This window comes from Castanea sativa, chromosome 5 (assembly GCF_040712315.1).
Source record: "Castanea sativa cultivar Marrone di Chiusa Pesio chromosome 5, ASM4071231v1".
In the NCBI taxonomy this organism is placed as follows: Eukaryota; Viridiplantae; Streptophyta; class Magnoliopsida; order Fagales; family Fagaceae; genus Castanea; species Castanea sativa.
Genome location: NC_134017.1, coordinates 57,415,839 through 57,436,770, shown reverse-complemented (window position 1 = coordinate 57,436,770; position 20,932 = coordinate 57,415,839). Strand labels below are relative to the sequence as shown.

The following is a 20,932-nucleotide window of genomic DNA, read 5'->3' as shown; positions in this document are numbered from 1 at the left end:
GTATGGGATATAATATAAATTATATGGGAATGGCATATAAATTATAATCCATATAATTGCACCTTTCTTTAAATTCCAAAGCGTACATACTATTCCAAAGCGTATGTACTATTCGTTTATCAAAAAAAGAAAAAAAGAAAAAGCATATGTAATATACGGGTAGGGCCCTTTTCCTATTGGATTTCAAAAGGGGGGGAAAAAAATAGGGCTTAAATCCAAGCCAGCTAAGAAAGTTTTTGAGATCCGGTGCAATTGATTTCATAGGACTAGGGCTGTCCAGAGTACCTGATGACCCGCCGGACCTGATCAGCCCGACCGAAACTGACCTGTCAAGGCCGGACCGACACCTCCGACAGGTTGGTGACGGGTCCCAGTCTTCAGAACTTGACCCCGGCGGGTCGAGTGACGGGTTTCGTCCTCAAGAACCCGATCTACCCGACCCGCTCGACAAAACCTCAAAAAGAATCTGAAATCCGGTGACGTTTGGGTTTCTTAGCTCCGATCCGGTGACGTTTGGCATTTCTTTACTCAAATCTGCTCAAATCCTCACTCAAATATGCTTAAATCCGACCAACTCCGGCAAGATGAAGCTTAGATTCGAGGAGATCTAAAGAGAACTCGACTGTATTTGGTAAGATCGAGCTTAGATCCAAGGAGATCAGGCGATAACAAGCTTCGAATCGAGTAGATCCAACGAGATCAAGCTTCGATTCGAGGAAATCCGACAAAATCCCAGCAATTTTCAGCAAAAACATGTACAATCCGGCGAGAAAATGCAGAATTCGGTGAGTTTTTTCAGATTCCGACGACACTTTTTTTTTTTTTTTTTTTTTTTTTTTTTTTTTTTCCAGATTTCGATCCATTCTTTATTCCGGCGACCCGCCCGGCCCGACCGACGCTCACCCACACCCGAAACCGACTCAACCGATTTTTCCGGCGGTCGGTTACGGGTTCCTCCGCCCCTCCACCCGACGCCGGCGGGTCGAGTCCGGGTTGGGTCCAAAACTGACCCAACCCGACCCGTGGACAGCCCTACATAGGACTGAGATTTAAAAATTAAAAAGTTAACTTTTAATTTTAGTAATTGAATCAAAAAAGTTATTATTTTTGAATTTTTTTTTATTCAAGGGTTAAGATAAAAAAGTAAAATCTTTAACGTTTAATATCAGCCCCATAAGCCAATTGTGCCCGATGTAATTCTCAACCTCTAATAAGAAGACGTTTGCTAGCGGCACATAGACAAAATCATCATTAATTGGGTTATATTCCCATGTGATGCCAACCTATGAGCACCAATTTAAGGCATTGACTAACAGTTTGTAACTTTGTATTATCTTTTATCGAACTAGAGGATAAAATTGCACCTAAACAGGTTGAACCATTACGTTTCTCCACTACTGCATTTGTATGACAAATAATGAATATGAAATAACTCCAATAAAAGGAAAAGAAATAAAAACTAAAATTCAAGCAAAACAACCAGTATTCATAACAATTCACATGCATTTCTACTAAATTGTGTTTCTGCTATTTGGTAGTTCCAGCCTCAATGTTTGTTGCTTGAGTTGCCTCAGCTTTCCTTTCAATCTCCTTAGCTGCATCATATGAAGCATGCAGCGCCACAAGCAAATAGTAGATGAGCAAAAATAATGTCCATACACTGAATCTAACAAATGATGGTCCATCAATGGAACCCATGATGAAGACATTGATAGCAATGCTAGCAGATGGCAACCAAGGAACTAATGGCACTCCCCACAATTGAGGTTTCTTTGCTTGCTTCACTGTGAAATTTAGCCCTAGTGTGGCCAAAAACCAAACTGTTACTGTCACTACGTACCCTATCCAATGATCCTTGCTAGCTGCCCAATATGCAGCTGTAGCAATTGAGGATCCAATAATCAACACCAAGAACCCAATGAGCTTGTTTCGGTCAGCATTTGATGTCTCACCCGTAGCATAGTATCGTCTCACAATTAGAGCAATTGCAACAAGGGTAAAGACGAATAGGGTAGCTATGGAAAGAAGGTTTGCCAACACATCAAGGCTTGTGAAGAATGCTACAATGGAGTTTGCAACAGTCATAATGATCGTAGCATTCATTGGTGTCCCAGTTTTCTCATTGATAACTGCAAGAAGTGGTGGTGCCATGTGGGTACGTGCTATATGAGTGAAATATCGAGCTTGACCAATAACATTAGCTAGCAGAACTGTGGTCATGCCCTTTAATGCTCCGAATGCAACAAAGTACTTGGCCCATTTCATCCCCACTGCTTCGAATGCAATGGTGAATGGTGCATCGGCATCAATTTGTGTGTATGGCTGCATTAAGCACAATGTTGCTGCTAGAAGGCAATAAGTTACTATGGTAATTGCCATGGAACCAATTAGCCCAATTGGGATGTCTCTACCTGGGTTCTTGGTCTCTTCACCCAAGGTTGCCACTCCATCGAACCCAACGTAAGCGAAGAAGAGCACTGCAGAAGCTGTAAAAACACCAGGAATACCATAAGGCACAAAGGTTTCATAATTAGCAGGGTTAGCTTTAGTAAGACCTGCAACCACGATGAATATCATGACTATAATGTGGAGGATGGTAGCAATAGAATTGAATCTCGAGGACCCCTTAATGCTTAAGCATGCACCAATAGCAACTACAATTGAGATACCAATGGCAATTGGGTCTAAATGGTTGTAGCCTTCAGCTATGGATGACACATTTATGCGAAAATCATCAGGATTGTGGTTGCACAATGTAGCAAAATATGAAGTCCAGGATCGTGCCACACTAGCACCAGATACTATATACTGGAAAAGAATGTTTCCAGCAGCAATGTAAGCCACAAAGTCACCAAGCTCCACTCTAAGATAGGCAAATGATCCTCCTGCCACAGGGAGTTCAACTGCAAACTCAGTGTAGCACAGCACCGAGAGCAATGCAGATATGCCTGCTATGAGGTATGAAATTACAACTGCAGGACCAGCATTATTTCTGGCAGCCTGACCAGTGAGGACAAAGATTCCGGCGCCCATGACGGCTCCAATGCCAAACCAAAGTAGATCCCACCAATTCAGATTTTTCTTCATCTCATGCTCGCTCTGGGCACGCATTTCATGTAGCTCAACGCAGTCTTGGGAGCGTGTCAGCAGGCGATCTTTGAGCCTGGTTTTTGTACTACTCAACGCCTTGACATAGTTTCCCCAGTTCTGGAATGACTCCTCTGGCAAGAAATCCTCTTTTTTCCAAAAAGAGCTTCTCTTCTTGAGCCCATCAATGCCAAGTGCACCAACACCATTTTCTGTGCTACTCGCCATTGTTTTTCTGAAAAAGAATTACAGAAAGAAGATTAGATAAATCATGCACCTGTAGTATTAAATACTGCTTTTATTGAACATGGAGAATCTATGAAAAAATAACTAAAAAAAATTTGGATTTAAGGCATGACATATTTGAAATGTGCCTAAAACATGGGAGTTGGGACCTCTGACTCACAAGAAACTTATTATGTCAGCCCAGTGGTAATGGTAAAAATACACTTGGATTCCGATTGCAATAAGTACTATACTGCACAAACAACTCTGTGGAACTGGTTGAGTAAGTTAAGATAAGCCAGATGGAACTTTTAGCATAATCCTCTCTGCTTTTGAAATAATACAGGAAGTCTACATGGGAAAAATTCTAGGATAAAGATCAGTTCCCTAATGCCAAAATATACGGGATTATGTTGAACCAGGATAAGGATCAGATTCCTCCACCGGTTTTTACATTACATTCAAAAAAGGAAAAAAAAAAAAAAAAGAAGAGAAAAAAAGAGGAAGTTTTAAAACATTTGAGGGAACAAGACTAAAAAAGCGCATGTTCATCTTCTGGTCTTCTACCTCTTCACTTCATGACTGGAAAATGGTAAATAACTGTTCATTTTTATTTTTTTTTTACAAAATATTTTGATGACCCATTTTTCTCTTTTTAATTTTTGAAATACTGTAAATTTTATTAAACAAGCTTTACAAATTGACATATCAGCCATCCTAAATAAGTAACTAGATTTGATTTTTATTTATTATGTTGTTAAAGTGACATTAATTACAGTTATTATTATATCAGATAGTAGATTTTTGTAATAAAATTGATATTTATTATGTTGTTGGATTTGACTTACCTCAAATATTTTTTTAAAAAGAATTTTCTTTTAAGTGAGAGACTGTCATATTAGCCACTAATTAAATTAAATGTGGAGATTAAAACCTATTACCACTTGCTATTGTATATTTAAAACAAAATAACATGTCAAGTGAAAAAAATACTAAAAGTGCATTGGGCTCATGAATAGTAATAAAAAAAACTGAATAATAAAATAATTTTAATTTTTCATTAGTATCCAAACACACACTAAATCCAATAAATATAAGGTTCTTTTCATACTGGTTTCAAATTCTTAAAGCCTGAAACCGGACAAAATATAAACCATTAATTAAATTATTATAATGATTAGAATTTTAAACTTGTATAGTGTTGTCTTACTTTGAGTGTTCTAATTAATAAAACAAACATCTCTGTCTCTCGGCTTCTCAAAAAAAAAAAAAAAAAAAATCTCTCTCTCTCTCTCTCTCTCTCTCTCTCTATATATATATATATATATATATATATATATAGATGCAGGGAAAGAATACCCTCTAATTGAGTCCTCTAATTTTCTCACATCCACCTAACTATGTTGGCTAGGTCAAAACAAAATTGTGCCGAATATGTACCATTCGGGTATGGGATATAAATCATATGGGAATGGGATATAAATTATAATCCATATAATTGCACTATGGTATACTTCGTGCACCTTTCTTTAAATTCCAAAGCGTATGTACTATTCGTTTATCCAACAAAAAAGTTTTGATTGTTCTACTCTATACTTAATAATAAAAAAAGTAACGGGTAACCACATTATTATTATTTTCAAATAAAGTAATCAAAGGACTTAAAAAAAAAAAAAAGATTCCTATCATATTGCCATTAGTTGAGTATAAGTATAAAGTACAGTACTAAAGCCGTGACCGAACGATATTTATTCATAGTTTTCATATCTACAATATCCTTAATCTTTGTCATTAAAATTTTTTTTTAAAGGAGAAGATCAAAGGCGAAATTTGCTTTCTATCTTCTAGCAAAAAAAGAAAAGGAGAAAGAAATAGAAACAGAGGGCTACATGCAGTAATCAGTTTTTTTATAACTTACAGTGAAGACAAGAAAAGAAAGCAGTAAAAGCACTCTAAGCCAACAAAGAAAAAGATTGACAACGAATGAACGAATGGCTGCATATTTATGAAAATAGTTAAAAAAAAATTTTAAGCTAGGCATGAATACCTTTGAAGGAGACCAGCACGAGCAAGGTGATGAGTTGAGGCAGATAAAAGCTTTTTGAAAAGATTAGACTACAGGTATTTCTTATATCACAGAGAGAGACAGAGAGAGAGAGAGAGAGAGAGTGTGTAGGTCCTAGCTTCGAGGTTGGGCACTAGTAGGGGATACCTACTGCTTCATAATTAAAAGGAGTCTTCTGGAGCTAGGCTTGCATGCAACAAGTTTTTTATTATTTATAATTGATTTTTTTTTTGGGAAATAACACCTAATAATTAAAGTGTACCTGATACCTTCTATTTATTCTGTTTTTCCTTTAAAAAAAAAAAGTTTGACAGCTTAAACCAAATTGCTGAACTGTCCAGAGCTAGATAAAATTGCAGAACTAGTAGTAACCGGTGTTTTTTATTTTTATTTTTATTTTATAGAAAATAGTAGTAATTAGTTGGCTGCGAAGTAATAAATACAATTGCTGAATTGTCATTTGTCAGGACTATCTGCTGGAAGCAAATTAATGACATGTAAAGACGTGAAGTTTTGACTATATTTTGCTAACAAACAATGACCTAAAATGGTGTTCATGTCACGTGTGTGTCTATATATATATATATATATATATATATATATGACACGAATTTCCTCCAAACATGTTTGGAGAAAATGCTACAAATAGGGTCTGTATGTCCTAAATTTTTTATTTTTAAAAATATTTTTTTAAGAATTGAAAAAATTGTCAATACTTTTTCAATTTTTAAGAAAATATTTTCAAAAAAAGAAAAAAAAAAAAAAATAAAAATATATATATATATATATATATATATATATATATGACACGAATTTCCTCCAAACATGTTTGGAGAAAATGCTACAAATAGGGACAGCTGTCACTTAAGCAAGAAGACACATAGGCTTGTTGCACATGACCCATTTTAACTGAAGATCTGTTAACCTTAATAGTGTTAGCCAAACACTCTTTCTCCTCTAACACATCTCTCACCCACAACAGCCTCACACCTCACGCCTCTCTCTCTCATCTCTTCACTTCTGTTTTCTCAGCAAGCTCAGATCGGCAAGAAGACAGCTTCACGCCTCTCTCTCATCTCCTCCACTTCTGTTTTCTCAGCAAACTCAGACCGGCAAGAAGACACTGAATGCCTCTCTCTCATCTCCTCCACCTCTATTTTCTCAGCAAACTCTGACCGGCAAGAAGACAGAGGCGGAATCGACGGCGGCCACATGTAGCAGCTGCCGATCTCATTGAACCATATCTCCATTCCTCCTCTTCACCCACTTCCCCTTTCGCTGATTCCGCCCCATTCAGTTTCTCACTCAACCGATGCCGCTCCCATAAATTCACCCCAAGGACCACCGCTCCTACCGCTCCATCGATTCTTGGCATTCTCCTTGACAGTGACAAATGCAATGGTTCTCAATTTGTTCAGGTCTAATTTTTTTTTAAAGATAATTATTTCCTCAAATTGGTTTCTCAAATTGCATTATATTTGAAGTTTGAATATATGTCCTTATGGTTCTTACCATAGCTGAGTTCTATAGCTTAAGGGCTTATGGTTTTGTTGGTTTTGAATGGGTATTTATTGTTGGTGGCAAGGATTTATATAGTAGTTATTTTTTGGGAGTTTTTGAGTATAATTTTTGTTAAATAGGATGTTTAGGTATTTTGAGTTCTGAATACTGTTTGTAAGACTATAAGCAACTACGGTTTTTTTGCTGGCTTTATTAAAAAAATTGAATATTATTTTTCATATTGAATATTCTTAACACTATTGCTTTTTATTGGTTTTTGGATTTAGGAAGAAGCTCAAGTAAAACCTATTGATGGCAGTTCGAACACCCCGACTAAGCACAATAAGGAAATTAAGCCACCAATGATTGGAATGAATTTTGATTGTGATGATAGTGTGTATGAATTTTACAAAGAATTTGCTCATAGAATGGGCTTTAGTGTAAGGAAACAGTATGTTAGGCGAGGAGTGCTGGATATGTTAAGAGGAGAACATTTTGTTGTTCAAAAGAAGGTGAATGAGCTATTGACAAACGTATTGAACAGGTATCTTTCCATCACCCTATTTCATGAATTGGTTGTCTAGCACAAATAACTTGTTAACTTCAAAAAGATGGTATGTTAGAAGTCGTTTCTTTTCACAAACAACATAATCATGAGTTTGCTCATTCTCCAATGAAACATATGTTAAGATCAAATAGGAAAATTACACCTGCCCAACAAGCTTTTGTAGATGATGCAGAAAAATCTGGGGTATCAATAAAACAAACCATAGATTTGTTGAGCATGCAAGTTGGTGGTTATGAAAATCTTGGTTTTTTGAATGTTGACTATAAAAATCATGTAAATTCTAAGAGGAGAGAGGCTTTAAAGAGAGGAGATGGTCGTGCTATGATGGATCACTTTAGAAAGATGCAATTAGAAGATCCATCTTATTTTTATTCTATACAACTTGATGATGATAATCAAATTTTGAATATTTTTTGGGCTGATTCTAGATCTATAGTTGATTATGGACACTTTGGGGATGTTATATGTTTTGACATCACTTATCGCACGAATTCATATCGTCGACCCTTTGCTCCATTCATTGGGGTTAATCATTATAAACAATCAATTATCTTTGGTGCAGCTTTACTTTATGATGAAACTATAATGTCATTTAAGTGGTTGTTTGAAACTTTTTTGAGTGCAATGTCAGGGAAACAACCAAGAACTATATTTACAGATCAATCTGCTGCAATGGCTAATGCAATAGAAGATGTGTGTCCTGAATCAAATCATCGTCTATGTGTGTGGCATATTTATTAGGATGCTGCTAAGCGTGTACATCATTTATTTAATTCATCAAGCTAATTTCGAAATGATTTTAGTAACTGTATGTATGATTTTGAAGATGAAAATGAATGGATAGTTGCTTGGAATAACATGCTTGAGACATACGATCTAATTGATAATCCATGGTTGCATGAAATATTTGATGTGAAAGAGAAATGGTGTATGGTATACGGTCGACATATGTTCACTGCTGATATGAAAAACATTCAATGTAGTGAGTCAATGAATAACTGTGTTGAAGAAATACTTGAAGCCAAAGCATGGTCTCTTGCAATTTTTTGGATATTACTCTAGAGTATTGTCTGATAAGCGAAGTCAAGAACTACAAGCAGAGTTCAAAATGAGGCAAACAACACCAGTTTTACTATTTGATTTTGAGATGTTGAGACATGCTGCAAAGTTGTATACTCCAGATATATTCAAAATGTATCAAGATGAATATGTGAGAGATGTGTTTGAGGAGAAAGAGTGTTTGGCTAACACTGTTAGGGTTAACAGATCTTTAGTTAAAATGGGTCATGTGCAGCCTGTGTGTCTTCTTGCTTAAGTGATAGTTGTCCCTGTTTGTAGCATTTCCTCCAAACATGTTTGAATGAAATCCGTGTCCATATATATATATATATATATATATATATATATAGGGAATTAATTAAGTTTAGCAAAAAAAAAAAAGTAGGGAATTAATTTACTTCTAAAAGAATGCCCAAGTGATTCACAGTTTTTTATTTTATTTTATTTTTAATAAGGTTAGAGTTACATACTATTTCACAAATTTTTTTACAAACTGTTGATGTGATGGGTCATTATTGATAAATAAAAAAATGATATTAATTGTAAGTTTAATAAAAACCAATAAGAGGTTCGCCACATTAACATTTTGTAAAAATGTTATAAAATAATTTGTGACTGTAACATTACATTTTTTTTCCTTTTTTTTTAGAGAGAGAAATAGTTTTCTTTGAATCACAATGGTTTGAAAATTTTTTTACAAACAAACTTGTAACTCTAATATTTTTGTGAGTTTCAGTTGGTTCAACTAGTAAAGTTTTGATAGTTGAATAAGAAATTTAGAGTTCAAACTCCATTTATATTAAAAACTGATTGATATTTTAGTTTAGTGATAAATAGCTATCATTAGGAGTGGATGTCATAAGTTGAAATTCTAATATTTTTCAATTTATAAATTAAATGATCCGTTTTTCTATAGTGTATCGAGGTTTAGATTTGGCCCACCTACGTCAAGACTCAATCAACGGGATAGCTTTAATTCTAATATATTTTATAATAGGACGATTTTATGTATAAATTATCTTAATCTTCCCAACATAAAGTTACCTTCATTTGAATTATTATCGAAATTAATTGGATTCTAATAAAATATGAATTGAACTATTAGTTAGCTTTATTAATAAGCATTGAATATAAGAACACTCTCTATTCAAATGATGACCCTTATCTTATGAAGAATTATAAGTCCATTTGGGATTTCTTTCACATTTCAAATGAGGGGTGATTGGTGAGCCTCACAACCCTCACTTAAAAGTGAGAGGGACAAAATTTACTTTCACAAGTGACCAACAATCATAATTTGAAAATTTTTTTACAAACAAACTTGTAACTCTAATATTTTTGTGAGTTTTAGTTGGTTCAACTAGTAAAGTTTTGATAGTTGAATAAGAAATTTAGAGTTCAAACTCCATCTATATTAAAAACTGATTGATATTTTAGTTTAATGATAAATAGCTATCATTAGGAGTGGATGTCGTAAGTTGAAATTCTAATATTTTTCAATTTATAAATTAAATGATCCGTTTTTCTATAGTGTATCGAGGTTTAGATTTGGCCCACCTACGTCAAGACTCAATCAACGGGATAGCTTTAATTCTAATATATTTTATAATAGGACGATTTTATGTATAAATTATCTTAATCTTCCCAACATAAAGTTACCTTCATTTGAATTATTATCGAAATTAATCGGATTCTAATAAAATATGAATTGAACTATTAGTTAGCTATATTAATAAGCATTGAATATAAGAACACTCTCTATTCAAATGATGACCCTTATCTTATGAAGAATTATAAGTCCATTTGGGATTTCTTTCACATTTCAAATGAGGGGTGATTGGTGAGCCTCACAACCCTCACTTAAAAGTGAGAGGGACAAAATTTACTTTCACAAATGACCAACAATCATAATTTTAAAGTGTATCAAAGTTGCGTTTGGATACTTGAATTTAAATTTGGATTTGAATTTGAATTTTTGATTAACAAATTTAAAATTCCCTGATTTGAAATTTATAAATTTTAAAATTCATTGTTTGGATCCGGGATTTGGAACTATAACGTTTTAAATCTATTAATTGAAGCATGGCTAAGGATTTCTAAAATTTAATGGTGTTGGATTATTTCAAATACAAGGATTTCAAAGTTTTAAAATTCTTGGTGGATTTGGCCAAATCTAAATTCTTGACATTTTTAATTTATCCAAAAAAGATATTTAGATTTTAATCTCCAAAATCCTTTTGTCAAATTATAATATAAATAAGGTACACTTCAAAAAAAAAAAATCTAAATAAGTTAATGAACCTTTGACAAATTGTGTTTGATTTATAGTAATTGTTGAGTACAATGTATGAGTTGATGTCTAGCATGAGAAAAAGTGAAGAAATTAATTGAAATTTTTTTACTTAAGTCACTACACCTTTATAGTTAGGACTCAATTGGCCCTCCTTGCCTAGACCTTATATTAACCTATAAATCACAACATTTTTTTTTCTTTTTTCCTTCCATTTTGAGATAAGTAGATAATGTTGGGGTTCAAACCACAAATTTAACCACTACAAAGAATGCCATTATTACGAGGATGCAAGGCCGACTCTAGGCCTAGGTCCCCCACATAGAGAAAGGCCCCCAAAAAGTTGATTTTTTTTTTAATATAAAAAATTGTGACTTGTAAATTTTCCTTAACTTTTAAGAAAGTCCAAAATATTTAGTGATGTTAGAAATAATACAAAATTTATTACATAGGCCTTACAAATTGTTGTGTCACCAATCACACTAAGTAATTCAAATACTCACTTATTATCTTGTAATTGTTGAAATGCCACCAATCACATTTTTTTTCCACATAAGGGGTAAGTTTTTTGCAGTAATTTTAGCATTAAAAAAAATGATAGATTAATAGTGAATGAAAAATGGTTAAGTTACTTCATCATTAAGTAATAAGATTTTCTTCTCCATAATAATAATAATAATAATTGAGGAGTGCAAGGTCGTTGTCCGAAGTTGATACAAATAATAAGTTCCAGGACATGCTCGTCTGCATACAAATAATAATTAAGCAGCTGTAAAGAGTACTCATCCACAAGTTGAAAGGAATATCTTCTGTTCTTGAGGAGTGCAAGGTCGTTGTCCGAAGTTGATATATTCGTTGTCTATGCCAAGAAGGGAAACCGGCTTGACTTGGCGATAAGTGTGTTCCTTTATGCTTTAGAGAAAGGTCTGCTTAAGTATGTTGTATGTAGACGAGCATGAATATCCTGGACCTTGTAAGTAATATGAATTCTTTTGGATGCTTATCTTAAGACTTAATTTACCCAACTACAAAATTCCTCCTATATGCATGGTCCCAGCTGGTACACACTGGAGATGGAAAATGCTTCCCTTGGATAATTATTGGCTATGGGAGAAGAAGTACAGTTTGTATCGGATTCTTTTGGAACAATTTCTCAACATACTGTCTCTGTTTGTAGGAAAATATGAGACTAATTAGCAAAACCAGTAGAGTAAAGAGATGAGAGGTAACTTATTAATTGATTGAGAGCCGAGGTGTGGAAATCAACTCACTTTCTTAAGATAGAAGTGATTTCTCCGTCACATTAAGTGATTAATCCTTGGTGCAGTTTGGCTCCGGCAATCAACCCCGAGGATTCAATGGCAAGCTTCCATTGTGTGCACTCATAGAGCAAAGCTTTAAACTCGTATCAAATTATCAATGCCCACGATTTAGAAAGATGGAAGGAATAATTTGTGAATTATTGTTGCATTCTCTCGAGTGAGCCATTACCTCTGTGTATATATAGCATCACATATGAGAGTTTTTAAGGAAAAGCTTAGACAAGGGCCTGCACATTTCCATGCAAATGCCGTGATAGAAGTTGACTGAGATTTTTCCCTTAACTTTTTGTAACATTGTGGATATGTTTGTTGGTGAATGTAACATTGTCGAGAAATAACACCGTAAATTCATTTTGATCATGAAGTAAAAGTTGTTTTGATGATTCATAATCTTTTTATTTTTATATTTTTTATATTACATTTTAAACCCTAATTTACACACTGATGAAAAGTATCAAGTGCTTAATTGTATGATCAATGTAAATTCTGTTCAAGTAACAATTTTAGAATTTTTCTGAAATTTTTGCTTGATCCGTGATGATTGTAAGATGTGAGAGTCTATGTGGTATTACTTTTTCGCTCTAATAATAACAACTAATAACAACTTGCCACTTAAAATTTGTTGTAAAAATATTGTGAAAAGGTTGTATATAGATCATTTCTCATTGTATATAGTTTCTGCTTGAGGCAGTATCAATGTATCATATATATTGGCTTGTTTTTTCATTCAACAACGCATCTATTGTACTTTAATGGATGAGCTACTTGTATTCTCACAAGAGCAACATATACTTGGACGTTTCTTGCTATTTGCTTATCTCTTATGGATCCAAAATTTTAGAACTCTCCCTCCCTTTTGCCTCTTAAGTTGTTGTTGGTGTTTACGGCCATGTTCCGTAGGCAATGAAGTAAACAAGGTTCATTTTTAACCTCAATGGTCCTTAATTTATATATATTTAAAAGCTGAAGTATAGTATTTATTGTTGCTACGTTCTGGTTTAGCTATATTAGCACTACAAAAAATAGGACCTATAGTGGCGTTTGTAAAACGCCACTACAGGTCCAAAAAATGCCACTATAGACCCATTTTTATAGTGGCGTTTGTAAACGCCACTATTGTACCGCTACTATAGACTTATAGTGGCATTTCTCAAAAACACCACTATAGGCTGAAATTGTTTTTTTTTTTTTAAATGCTATGGCAGCGTTTCAGAATGCCACCATAGAGTATGACCTATAGTGGCATTTCAGAAATGCCACTATAGCCAATATTTTTTTTTAAACCCTATAATAGCGTTTGTAAACACCACTATAGGAGTGACCTATAGTGGCATTTTACAAACGCCACTATAGGGGTGTACCTATAGCGGCTTTTGCAACGGCCACTATAGGTCAAGAACGGATTTCTAACCAATTGTCTATATTGGCGTTTTACAAACACCACTATAGGTCCAACAACTTTACTATAGTAATTTTTTTTTTTCTATTATAAAGTGAAAATAGCTAGTTGGGGCCACAAACGCTATATATATATGGGCAAATCACAAGCATAGGATACACAAACACATATCACCCTTCTAAGGGTATACAAAATAGGGCCTAATATTCACCATTTTCTAAGGGTACACAAAATAGGCCCTAATTTATATATATATATATATATGTTTTGTGTTCATTCAATTAACTACCTATGGAGTAGCAGGACAATAATCATAACTCCATAAAAAAAAAATGTCATCACCATCATCAAGTGTATCCCCAAGTGCATCCCCATCATCAACATGAGCATGAGCATCATCTTCACCCTAAATAAGATGGAGGTAATATTATAACAAAGAAACAAACAAAGCCAAATATTGTATCAACTAAACTTGATATATATATCTGTGTGTGTGTCTCATGCATTCAATTAAACTACATAATCAATATAAACACATGGAGCAGAAGGACAATACTCACAACTCCATCAAAAAAACCTGTCATGACCACCATCATCAAGTGTATCCCCATCATCAACATCAGCATGAGCATCTTCTTCACTCTGAATAAGATGGAGGCAACATTATAATAAATGAACAAACAAAACCAAATAATTAGGTTGGGTACATAAAACTCATTTACTCATTTATTGCCCATCTTTACGTTTAGGGGGTATTTTGGTAATTTTTAGATTTAGTAGGTGTTTTGGTCATTTTTTAGGTTTAGGGAGTTTTTTTGATCAATTTTTAGGTTTCAGGCTTATTTTGCTCATTTTAGGTTTCGAGGGTATTTCATTCATTTTTAGGTTTAGGTGGTATTTCGGTTTCGGGGATATTTCAGTCATTTTTTAGGTTATAAGGGGTGTTTTGGTAATTTTTAGTGGTTTTGGGGTATTTTAGAGTTGTGTGATTTGTAATTATGATAGTTGGATCATAATTAGGTCTAATTGGGTACCTAGTGAAAACTCAATAAACATTAATGTTAATTAGGTTTAACTGGGTTAATATCCATTTAATCCAATTAATTGGGTGGGCAAATGGATGTAGGTTGATTTTCTCTCCCCTAAGTTAATTGAATTTGTTAATTTATAATGAATTTTTTTGTTCAAAAATTTACGTTTCATAAGTATTTTTTATGTTGCTATAGGTTTTCTTTCTCCTCTAGCCTTTATTAAAAAAAAAACCCAACTGGAAAGGGAAAAAAAAAAACTGAAATAAAAAGTGCCTATAATGGTGGTTTTCGGATGCCACTATAGGTCTTTTTTCCTCCTCTAGCCTTCATTAAAAAAAAAAAAAAACTAAACCGAAAAAAAAAAGTGCCTATAGTGGCGGTTATCAAACGCCACTATAGGTCATACTCTTACAAGGGCCTATAGTGGCGTTCTATTGGTCTTTTCCCTAGCCCTAAAAAAAGTCCAACCGAAAAAAAAATAAAAAATTGAAATAAAAAGTGCCTATAGTGGCAGTTATCAAACGCCACTATAGGTCATTCTCTTACAAGGGTCTACAATGGCATTTGTCAAATGCCACTATAGGTCTTTTTTCCCCTTAAAAAAAGTCCATTGGAAAAAAAAATTGAAATAAAAAGTGCCTATAGTGGCGGTTATCAAATGCCACTATAGGTCATCCTCTTACAAGGGCCTATAATGGCGTTTGCCAAACGCCACTATAGGTCTTTTTTCCCCTTAAAAAAAGTCCAACGAAAATAAAAAATTTGAAATAAAAAGTGCCTATAGTGGCGGTTATCAAACACCACCATAGGTCATACTCTTACAAGTGACTATAGTGGCATTTGTCAAACACCACTACAAGGTAGGGCTTGTAGAGGCATTCGTCAAATGCCACTATAGGTCTTTTTTAGCCCTTAAAAAAAGTCCAATGGGAAAAAAAAAATTGAAATAAAAAGTGCCTATAGTGGCGGTTATCAAACGCCACTATAGGTCATCCTCTTACAAGGGCCTATAATGGCGTTTGCCAAACGCCACTATAGGTCTTTTTTCCCCTTAAAAAAAGTCCAATGGGAAAAAAAAAATTGAAATAAAAAGTGCCTATAGTGGCGGTTATCAAACACCACTATAGGTCATCCTCTTACAAGTGACTATAGTGGCGTTTGTCAAACACCACTACAAGGTAGGGCTTATAGAGGCGTTCGTCAAATGCCACTATAGGTCTTTTTTAGCCCTTATAAAAAATGTCCAACCAAAAAAAAAAAAACAGAAAAAAGTGCCTATAGTGGTGGTTGTCAAACGCCACTATAGGTCCTACTCCTACAAGGGCCTATAGTGGTGTTTGACGAACGCCACTATAGGTCTTTGGAAATGCCACTATAGACCTATTTTTTTAAAACGCTACTATAAGACTCCCTGAACGCCACTATAGGGTACCTATAGTGGCGTTTTTGACAAACGCCACTAAAAAAACGCCACTATAGGCCCAGTTTTTTGTAGTGTAGCTGCCACATCACCCACTTATTTCCAACCACTTTTCTCTTATTTCTTGACTCTTCTTCTTATTAATTTTGTACCTTACTATTACATTTTCACCAACCTTTTTCCCTCCATTTTACCTTTTTTGTTTCTCTACTACTCTTAACTTGCATTTATTGTTACTATACTCTGGTTAAGTCACATCAATTGCCACATCACCCACTTATTTCCAATAATTTTTCTCTTATTTCTTGACTCTTCTTCTTCTTATTAATTTTGTACCTTACTGTTACATTTTCACCAACATTTTCCCCTCCACTTTACCTTTTTGTTTCTCCACTACTTTTAACCTTAATGTCACTCTTCCTTTATCCCTTCATCTTCCTTTTATTTTAATTCTTCTTATACCCATCCTCCTACTATAAATTTCCTATTCTTCCTCATTCTATACATATTTTATCATACAAAAAAGGTTATTACTCTCTCTCTCTCATGTTTTTTTTTTCTTTTGTTTGGTGGATTTTTTATTTTTATTTTTTGTATCTCTACTTTATGTTGAAGAATTTTTTGTGTTCTTTAGAATTCTATTTTGGGTTTGTACAATTTAGTTTTGTGTTTTTAAGTTGTTATCTTTATATATATGTGTGTATATATATATATATATATATATATATATATATATATATATATATATATATATATATATTTATTTAAATGTTATTTGCAATTGCATTATAAAAATAGCATATAAGAATATAATGTTATTTTATTACATAGTATGACTTGGATAATTTGGTGTAACTATACTTGCATTTTGGGTTTTGCTCATCATCTTTTGGCTTTTATCTTTCTATTTTCTCACTTACATGACTAGGCCATTAATTTCAATTATTTTGTATATTTTGCTCAAATTTGATAGTGTTAGTGGAACTTCATTAGTTTATTATGTTTAGATTAGAATTGTATGGGCATTGAAAGTGTAAAGGAGGCACATACACCATGTTTTTTTGCTGGAAAACACTTTGGCAGTATAGTTAATGTACTAAATTTGAATACTAGGGTGCCTTTTTTGAATTTTACTTTTCCTCAAGGTGGAATACAATAGACCAAAGTGCTTGCATATTGAAAGCTCACTTAGTATGTAAAACACTAATGAATGTTTAGACCCCAAATTCAAAATTTACTTCACAAGCTTATATTCAAACAATTAATCACAAACACAGCAACAATAAAAGGAATAGAGTAGGGAAGAGATAAACAAACACAAAGATAACACCGAGACATGTTATCGAAGAGGAAGCCGAAGAGCTTAGCAAAAAACCTCTCCGCCGCCCTCCAAGTGGTAAAATGTAAGCTTTAATTTAGTTTTTCACACTTAGTTTAATTTACTCAATTGCCCTTGATGATTTTTCATATTTTGAAACTGCTTCATGATTTCTTCACACCCAATAGTCTTGAATACATCTTTCTCAATACATGTGACTAAGAAATCAATTATCCATTAATCTCCCATTCGATTGTGTAATTGAGTTTTAATTATGTTCATTTTTGAAAAAACTCTTTCAACGGTAACTGTTGCAACTGGTAAGATCAATGTCAAGGTCACTAATGAGTAAACCAATGGATATAAAACATCATTTTTATATTTCTACCATTATTTTAATATAAGACTTGTTGGAGTGTAGGTCTATTAGGTCTAAGAGAAGCTACCGCGGGAATTGAATAAAAGAGAAAAGTTAGTTGTCCTTTTGTGTAGGGGGGGGGGGGGGGAAATAAGACAACTTTCCTACAATATAGTAGTATAGTAGTGATATTAGAGAAATTTTATGAGGTTTAGGGGGGACACTTCCGCCACCCCCCACCCCCCCCCTCCCCCTTGGCCCCCTTCTCTCTACCCTTGCTCATAGATTTATGGGTTTCACGTATGTGTTGGTATATTTCTGGTTAGTTTAGGAATCCATAAAATCACTATTAAAGTAGATGCCTAATTTGTCGTGTGCTAGACATGTTTTCATTTATACCCTTATGATGCCCTAATATAATAGTAATGTTGATATTAATGATTTTATTCCATTTCTTCTAATATTATTTCGAACAAGATTACTTATATTTTATTCATTTCCATTTCTTTTAGAACATCAAAATAAGATTACTTAATATCTTTCTATTAATTTCTTTCATTTCTATCTAAAAAAAAATTTCTTTCATTTCCTTTCCATTACTTGCGTCTGGATCGGGTGAAAAGAGGGAGGAAAGAAAATGGTGAGGTGAGGGATTTTTCACCCAGCCCACTAAAAATTTTTCTATCCTCCCCCACTTTGCCATCCTCCCAACCAAACATAGATTCATTCAATTCTTTTCTATTCCTTTATGATTTACTCATTTCATTCCTTTATGAACATTTAAATGAAGTGTTAGGTTATTATGCCATATTTTAAGTTTTATTTTCAGTTTTACCAATAAAAATAGAAAGGCTAGTGTTCATTCTGTGCCAATTAGGCTTTGTTGCATGTGATCAGGGCTGGAAAAATTAGATGAAAATAATAATTTTTGCAAAAAGAAATGGTGATACCCTTAAAGGGGTAATGGATTGGATGTTCATGGACTTTGCTACCTTACAAATGAAATTTGAATAGACTATTGAGCCATGCAGCATGAGTGACTATTGGTTTGATAGACTTTTATCATAAGACGACTTCCAAATTTCTAGGGCGTAGACATCAAAATTTTTTTTTTGGACTTATTTTGTAATATTTTTCACTTTCCTAGAAGAAGAGTAATTATTAGGTGCTCTCTAAGCACAATGTCGTGGTGCTCACTTCTCTTACATTCATGATGGATTCACATCAAGTAGTGTATAGATGTGTAAAATTTACACAATCTTGCTTAAACATGACGTACATTTAGGGATGACAAAATTTGCTCGACCCATGAAGCAAATGAGTTGGGTTTAGGTTTTAGAAATCCAACCCGTAGCAGATTCGGGTCGGATGCAGGTATTATGCATACTCGACCTGAAATTGACCCGTGTATATATATATTAAAAAAATTAAAAAAACCCTAACTATAAATACTAACTATCCTAACCCTAATCCTCATTTTTCATTCTCATCACTCATTCCTCAGCCACCTTTCTCTCCCTTACTCTCATTGTTACTTGCTGCCGCCGCCCTTCTCTACCTAGTTGTCGCGGGTCCCTCCTCCACCTCACTGGTCCATCCTCGCTACCTCCCTCGTGGCGCCATTCCCTCCTCATTGCACCACCACTCCTCCACCTCACCACAGACACTGATCCTTCCTCCTTGCCTCCCTTACTGCGTCACCACTCCTCTACCTTGCCATAGACATAAATCCTTCCTCCTTGCCTCCCTTACCTCACCTTGATTGGAAAAGAGATAGATTTTTGTTGGGTTTTCCAGGTGTGTTGTGGTTTTGTTTGGAGTTTTGGAGGGGCTGAAACAATGGTAGCTTTCGGGTTGTAAAGGGCATATCAATTGTTGTTTTGTGTTGGTGTAAAAGGAAAAATGAATGATTTTTATGTATTTAGGTTATGTATTTAGGATTTTTTTTTTTTGAGAATGCAGCAATACTTCATTCAATGAAATTGAAGAGAATCAAAATACAATGCCTCCAAGGCTGGTGGTGGAGAGTCCTCCAACTAGAATACATCATCAACTACAGTTTTCGCATAACGCACTAGGGAATGAGCTACACAATTTGCACCCCTCACTACAAAAAACGGGGCCTATAGCCACGTTTCAAAAACGCGGCTATAGACCCCGAAAACGCGGCTATATCCTATAGCCGCGTTTTCTAGAGCCGCGTTTGTAAACGCGGCCTAAGCGGCGCAGCAACAGGCCCGCGGGGTCTGTAGCCGCGTTTTTAAAAACGCGGCTACAGACCAAACCTGAAGCCGCGTTTTTGAACCACGGCTATAGGCATCAGGTCTATAGCCGCGTTTTTCAAAAACGCGGCTATAGTCAGCGACCTATAGCCGTGTTTTTTGGAAAACGCAGCTACAGACCCGCTTGAGCTGCGGTTATTAACGCGGCTACAGGCTGCAGACTATAGCCGCGTTTATAAAAAACGCGGCTATAGCCCTCTGTCAGTTCGTTTGCCAACCTTGCATAGAAACTATAGCCGCGTTTTTAAAAAGCGGCTATAGCTTCTCTTTCTTTTTTTTTTTTCCCTGCCCTCTGTTTTGGCTGTTTTTTCGCTGTTATCAGAACTGAAGAATTTTTCCCAACCCACACAAACATCCAAAATATTCAACCCACACAAACAACAGCAGAGCGAGAGATTTCACCTCAATAAGATGAAGATTTGAGGCACGACTTAGGAGAACAAAAGCAAATTCTCCAATTTGAGCAAGTGAGACCCCAACCTATAAAAAAAAAAAAAAAATCAATCTTTCATAAATAAGCAATTTCTTTTCTTAATCCAGATCTAAAACTAATTCAACAAGCTGAGCAAGTCAACTTACAATGAATGATGTTCTAATGCTATAACCAAAGGCCTTAGTAACAATAGCAACAACAGCCGTCTTAACAACTATGACCAAAATAACAGATGCTAGCAATATATCCACATGGTTCCATAGGAAATGCCCATGTATGAGCATTCCGATACTTGAAAGGAAAAGTTCTGCAATGAAGTTACGAATTGGTTCCACCTACAGTGTAGAGAAAATCAAATCAGAATACTGTTCCCATTATTCTTATCACAATGGATACAGGAAATGAGAGACTTTTGCACATGATATCCACAGTGAAGCTGCACCTTCAACTAAATCCATCTACATGCAGCAATTGAATTGTACACAACTACAGATACTTAATTTTAAGAAGGTTCCACACCAATTATCATAATTTCAAATTAGTCAGCAGTCTACACTCATTTAACCCGATTCAAA

General features: G+C 34.6%; 1 protein-coding gene and 1 pseudogene across 1 annotated transcript; one reads left to right on the top strand and one right to left on the bottom strand.

The window, feature by feature from the left end:
* Window positions 1-1,444: 1,444 nt before the first annotated feature.
* LOC142636830 (cationic amino acid transporter 1-like) lies at window positions 1,445-5,465 on the bottom strand. Its single transcript, XM_075811126.1, has 2 exons — window positions 5,360-5,465; window positions 1,445-3,322 (listed from the first exon to the last, which is right to left on the bottom strand). Exon 2 carries the CDS (start codon window positions 3,313-3,315, stop codon window positions 1,528-1,530), a length of 1,788 nt encoding a protein of 595 aa, XP_075667241.1. The 5' UTR covers window positions 3,316-3,322; window positions 5,360-5,465; the 3' UTR covers window positions 1,445-1,527.
* Window positions 3,469-8,760, top strand: LOC142635470 (protein FAR1-RELATED SEQUENCE 5-like; annotated as a pseudogene).
* The last annotated feature ends 12,172 nt before the right edge of the window (window positions 8,761-20,932 follow it).